At 42.5% G+C, this 6,000-nt stretch overlaps 1 protein-coding gene across 1 annotated transcript in view; it reads right to left on the reverse strand.

Moving 5' to 3' along the window:
• The window catches only part of RGS6 (regulator of G protein signaling 6), a 101,206-nt gene extending 95,453 nt beyond the window's left edge, over positions 1-5,753 (reverse strand). The window contains exon 1 of the mRNA XM_016208144.2: positions 5,660-5,753. Within this exon, the coding sequence (XP_016063630.2) occupies positions 5,660-5,738 (79 nt within the window). The 5' untranslated portion in view covers positions 5,739-5,753. The remainder of the gene's footprint in view (positions 1-5,659) is intronic.
• Positions 5,754-6,000: the final 247 nt, after the last annotated feature.

The following is a 6,000-nucleotide window of genomic DNA, read 5'->3' on the forward strand; positions in this document are numbered from 1 at the left end:
TGGAAGGCAAGATGGGTTGGCATGGATTGTCATGTCTTATGAATGAGCCTTTCATCACCAAAAGCCAATGAGCCTTGACTTCTGATCTAATATTGGGTTCTCCTTTCTTCCCTGTGAGCTTCTTCTCTCTCCAATTCTTCATCTACGTTCCCTGAGGGTCATTTAGATGCTAAGCCTCACCTCTTATAGCTCTTAATTTTTCACTTCTGAGAGGGGCACTGCGTTCAAATGGCTATCTCTTGTGCTTGATCTTCTCCTAAATACATCCATTCCCTATCTCAGTACATTTACTCCCTGGGCTGGCCTTCCCAACCCCAAGATGTCTAACTCACAGGTGAATCTATGGGCATCCCTCCACTCTTTTCATTCTAGCAACATCTATGAATTCACCTATCAGTTCCCATCTGAGAGGTGAAGATAATTTCCTGATACCTACAGGGAAATTTCAAACTCAAACTCCTAGAAAATGGGGGTGGGCTATCTCAAACCGGGTAAGGGATAGAGTGGTATATAGTTTGAAGATGAAGATGTACAAATTTTAGCACTAGTCATGTTCCTGGAACCCCTGCCACTTAGGATCTGATGACTCCCAAATCCATCTCTCCTACATAAAATGTTCTCCAGGACTTCAGTACCCCACTTCCAACCGTCTCCTGGACAGGTCAACTAAATGCTTCTTCAAAACCTCCAACTCAACATGACTAAGACTGACCCTGTCTCTTCTCTTCCAAACCTAAAACTTCTCCAAGTCTTTATATTGGGTAAGGCATCACTTTTACCCAATGTGGGTTAGATCAATAAAGATTAGCTTTATGTTTATTAAATTTATTTATTTAAATTTATTTTTATTAAATATTTATTATTAATAAATATCTGACCAATAAGGTTAGATCAGATATTTAAAGGCCAGAAGACAAAGAAGAGAATAATGTGATGGGGAAAGATTTTATTTTCAGCATAAATGATCCAAATAGGTGCTTTTTGTCCAGGCTCTATATGGGTCCTGCAGGAATTCACCAGCTAAATGTAATTTGTAAGATGGAAGGTCAAGAAATGCCTGCCACCTCAGTGTCACTGATTCTAACTGATAGGCACCAACACATTAGGAATCCTGTAAACAAATGCACCACAACACTTGCTTCAAAGGGACTCGTCTGAGAGAAATAACATCCACTCTGATCTTTTTGGGTCACTGGGTGCCAAGGATCCCTTTCATGTCACCTGTGAATTCTAAAAAACTTTCCTTATTTCAATGTTCTACTCTTCTTCATTTTTTTTCCCCTCACCCCATCCTCATTTTATTTTTTTCCTCACAAATTATTTTTTTCAAAGTCTGTTTTTCCTAGCTCTATATTTTCCCCTTCATTTCAATGTTGTTTTTTTCTTTTTGGCAAATACATTCTTGTTCTGGGACCTTCTCCTTATACTCTAGAGCCTTCAGCTGGAGTTTCTCACCTGGACTCACTCTTTCGATTCATTACGAATGTACACACCTGCATATTTCTGTGGATTAGCTTATTTATTTAGAGTAGGCCGCTAACTCATTTGTGATGAGTTGGATTAGTTGGTGAGATTTTCAACGCAGGGTAGTAGCTGGCCAGCACCGAGATGGGCCTTCCAGCAGGGCTACTTCCTGCCAGTTGCTGTTATTCTCATCTTTGATTTTCATAGCGCTCCTGTTAGTGATGGAGTCTTGGATACACTGGGATGCCCCTTACACACTTCTCATCAATACAGTTCTTGGGAGAAATCTTGTACTTCTCAGCCTTTGCCACAGGACTCGCATTGTGCCACTTGTCTATCTTCTTGCCTTCTCTCATTGACATCACTCTGTTTACTTAGCTGGTAGGCCACATGCAGCCATGGACAGTTTGCTGTCCAGCAATGCAAGAGCTAGAAACACTGTATTCATTAAATCAACCTCGTGATGTCCATTATTCTTAAACTTTATGGAAATGGGATCCCGATACAGAAGAGATAAAACTACTCCCAGCTGTTGCTCATGGAGGGGAAAACTCCAGTGTTGGTGATAAAACTCTTAAAATGTTTGAAAGAGTGTCTGTTGGTTTGTGATAAGAGATCGGCCAATTCACGAATGGTTTAGAAAGACAGATGGAGGCTGCTGGGTGGGAGAAAAAGCCACCATGTGGGCTGACTGCTGTTCTGTAGACACAGCCTCCAAGGCACAGTAGCAGAGTAGCCATAAATTCATGGATTTCAACCTTAGGTTTGGTACCCAAGATCTCAATGATCTAAATTTTCTCTGTATGTAGCTCTGCACTCCAGTACCAGCAACTTTGGGAAAGTAAAGAGGAATAACAATTTCCTGAAACATCCCAGAGTTTTTCTCTAGAGTAGGTAGGTGGGGGTGAAGACTTTGGGTCTACTAGCACTCTGGCTGTGGGTCTGAATATACTGCTCATGGGATTGGCTACAATTGTGGCTCCATCCAACAACACTACAGCTGAATTCTGTTTTAGTCTGTGGCTGTTGAGTGTCCAGTGGGCAGACTGAAGCTCTTGTCTGTTGGCTGACATTGCCAAATGAATTTCCTGTGTTCCAGTTGCTCACTGTTCCCCGTGTCACAGCAGGTGCTCGCTGAATTCCATGCTTGATACCTTGAACAGGTTCAGCACGAGATTTATATTCTCTCCTGGAGTCTGACTGGTGTTCGGGGCCACCTCGACCCCAGCCTGAGCTGTGCTGGCAGCGTAAGGCCTGATATTGCTGGACAGTAGCCACTGAGCTAGTGATGGGCCCATGCAGTGAAGGAGAACAGAGGCCCAGCTAAGACTAAGCCCTGCTGCCAAACAAATGAGTGAGGCCCCGTGGCATCAACTGAACCATCAGCTGACTAGGGCCTCATGGGTGAGACCAGTAGAAGAACTGCCTTGGATTGCCAGTGCATGGAATCATGATTATGAGAAATAAAAAATCATTATGGTTTATGGTGGCTGGTTATGCAGCAAAAGACAACTGATACATATCCTCAGAGAAATGTTCTAGACATACTCAAGAAAGACTGCAATTCTCCCCTCTGGGCTTTGTTCATCCTTCTATTATAGCACATAGCTCATATAATTATTGTTCTACCTGTGTCTGCTTCTCTCACTAAATTAGTAGCTTTTAAAAGTAGAGATCAGGTTTCTATTCATCTTTATATCTCCTGTGACTATTCTAGTGCCTGGTACGTAGCAACGGTGGACATTTATTCCCCAGGTCATACATTCACCATTTCCTGACACACTTTCACTTGACCTCTGGAACTCATGGCCAATCATAAGTAAACATTTTTATATCTCAACCTTTCGGTTAATATTCCTTTTATCTTAGGTGGCGGCTGTTTCCCCTCCCGTGCCTTACACACCATGGGGCTTGGAGGCAGGTAAGTGACCTGATGGCTTATACTTCTTATGGCTGCTTTCAGACTGTCTTTGTCCCCTCCCTCCTCTTTTAGAAAAACACTCAGCCTTCACTCCCATGACATCAGATTAAATGATCTAGACTTTTTGCTGTGAAAGTCATTTACTGATCCCTGGGCCTCTGCCTCTCATCCTGTAGAGAGTTTAACCACAGATCCACAAGCACACTCCCCCAGGAGTGATTTCAATATCCAGACAGCACAATCTTCCAAAAGCATGGCTTCTTAGTTCCTCGCCTTCCTCTCTTCCAAAGGTCTTGACCTCCATCCTATCTCAGTCACTTATTCCCATGGTCACAGCTTACTTGTTGGCACCACCAATACACTGCAACCCTAGATATTCCCCTGTCCAGTCACCACCTCCTGTATTTTTAGCTCTCTTACTTTCACCTCCAACTCCCAAACTCCTTCGCCACCACACCTACAATTTATTGTAACCACCACTCTTCACTGTTCCGTCACCCTCATGTTCTCACTTCCCTCATTCAGTTAAAATTTAATGGTCATTTTGGTTGTTCTCTTGTCTCCTTTCTGATTTATCCTACTCTCGTACTTGATATGGCCTTAATTAAGTCCAACTTTCTACCTGATATGTGCCGGAATCTGGGGAGCTAAATGCGGCTGGAGAAAGAATTGCCTCTCTTTAAATTCATAAATATTAATAATCTCAAGGGAATCTTTAATGTTACCCACCACTCAGAACTCTATCTACCTAACCAATTAATCTCTTTACTCTCCTAGATGACTATTTCACAGCTTCTAATCTCTCCCCGGACCTTCAACATCTTTCTCTCTTTGTTTTCCATATTACTAAGAAAATGGAAGCAATTAGAGGAAAACTTCTGAGAGCTCCCACCACATTTCTACACTTATTTGTACCTCTGTGCATCTACTATGGCTCCCTTCTTCTTTTTATGAATAAATTGTATATGTTCCTAGCCAAGGCTATCCACCTATCTAGGCATTACATTCAATCTCTTACCCACTTGCTGATACCACTCCTTGAATTTTCCCTGTTTCTCCTGCACCACTCTCCCCTCTTGAGTGAGCCATTCCCATCACTATAAACATATTGTCACTTTCATATTATTTGAAATCCTGCAAGTCCTCACCCCATTTACCCATTTAGAAATTACTGCATTTCTTCCTTTTAAGGAAAATTCCTTCAAAGATTAATTATACTCACTACCTCAAATTGCTCTCTTCCCATTCTGACTTGAACCAACTCCAGTGAGGCTTTTTTGCCCTCGATGCTCCGTGGAATGTGCACTTATCAAGGTCAGCAATCAATTTTGATGTTGCTAAATTCAATGATCGATGCTCAGTCCAAACGTACTTGATTTTTTGACATAGTAGATCAATTCCACTCTTCCTTGAATCACTTTCTTGAAAAATTTGGCTTCCAAGAAACCATACCCTCCTGATTTTCCTCCCTGTCTCCAGCTACTCCTCGTTTCACTTGCTTATTCATGTCAACACCCCGCCACCACAATCAGGATACAGAACAGTTCCATCACCTCCTAAAATTCCCTCGTACTATTCCTTTGTAGTCACACTCTTCCCCCAGCTCCCAGTCCCTGGCAACCACAGATCCGTTCTCTATCACTGTAGTTTCGTTTTTTAAAAAAATATCATATAAATGGAATCATACAGTATCTAAACTTTTGAGACTGGCTTCTTTCATTCAGGAAAATGACTCAGATTCATCTAAGCTGGTGCATGTATCAATAGTCCACTTCTCTTTAATGGTGAATGAGTGCACAAAACACACAACCCCACCCCCCAAAGTAATGCAGAAAACCATGCTTAAAACCAGTTCTTTTAGGAGGCTGAGTACAGTGAGTTCAAAAACTTAAAGGCATTTTTCAGAATCTGAACATAAGACTTAAAGCTTGCTTGAAATTAAAATAATTTCTTTAACATTTCTGTGCCTGTGGACATCCTGTAGGCCAGACTGCTGATGGGCCAGCCTGTCTATGATGGTGCTTGCTCCTTCCCAGAAGCCCTTACCTCTACACAGAAGGGCTGGTCATGCACGGAAAGACCATTCTTAACTATCAGCAAAGAGTAGCTTCTTCCTAGGAACCAGGACCAGAACTCAACCCTAAGAAGCATGTTGAAGGTACCATCTTTACTATTCACAAACTCTTAGACACCCCCCAGGTCACAATCAAGGCTACACAACTCTTCAGTAGCCTGTCCCTGTGGCCACCGAAACCTTGTAAGAAGAACGTTTACCTGTGACGACACTGGGGATTTTGGAGAGAAAGCTCTTGACTGTTCTGATGGGCACCCCCCCCGTTTTGTCATCTTGCATCTTGGTGATGATGTCTTCAATCTGAAAGAGGTTAAAGAAAAGAAGTGTTATTGTCTCTCACAAAGTAACAGTAAATGATGCCTTTATCAGTAGCCAAAATGTGGGAACGGGGATGCTGACAACGGACATCGGGAAGCGCCTCCGCCTGGTCAGTCAATAAACATGGTAGCAGGATTTCTGTAGACCATGTGCTGCGGATGGGAGGCTGGGGGTTACATGCAATAGCATAAAGTATGGTCTGTAAGAATAAGCCTCAGTTTGC

The sequence above is a fragment of the Miniopterus natalensis genome, chromosome 1 (genome assembly GCF_054644295.1).
Source record: "Miniopterus natalensis isolate mMinNat1 chromosome 1, mMinNat1.hap1, whole genome shotgun sequence".
NCBI classification, from domain to species: Eukaryota; Metazoa; Chordata; class Mammalia; order Chiroptera; family Miniopteridae; genus Miniopterus; species Miniopterus natalensis.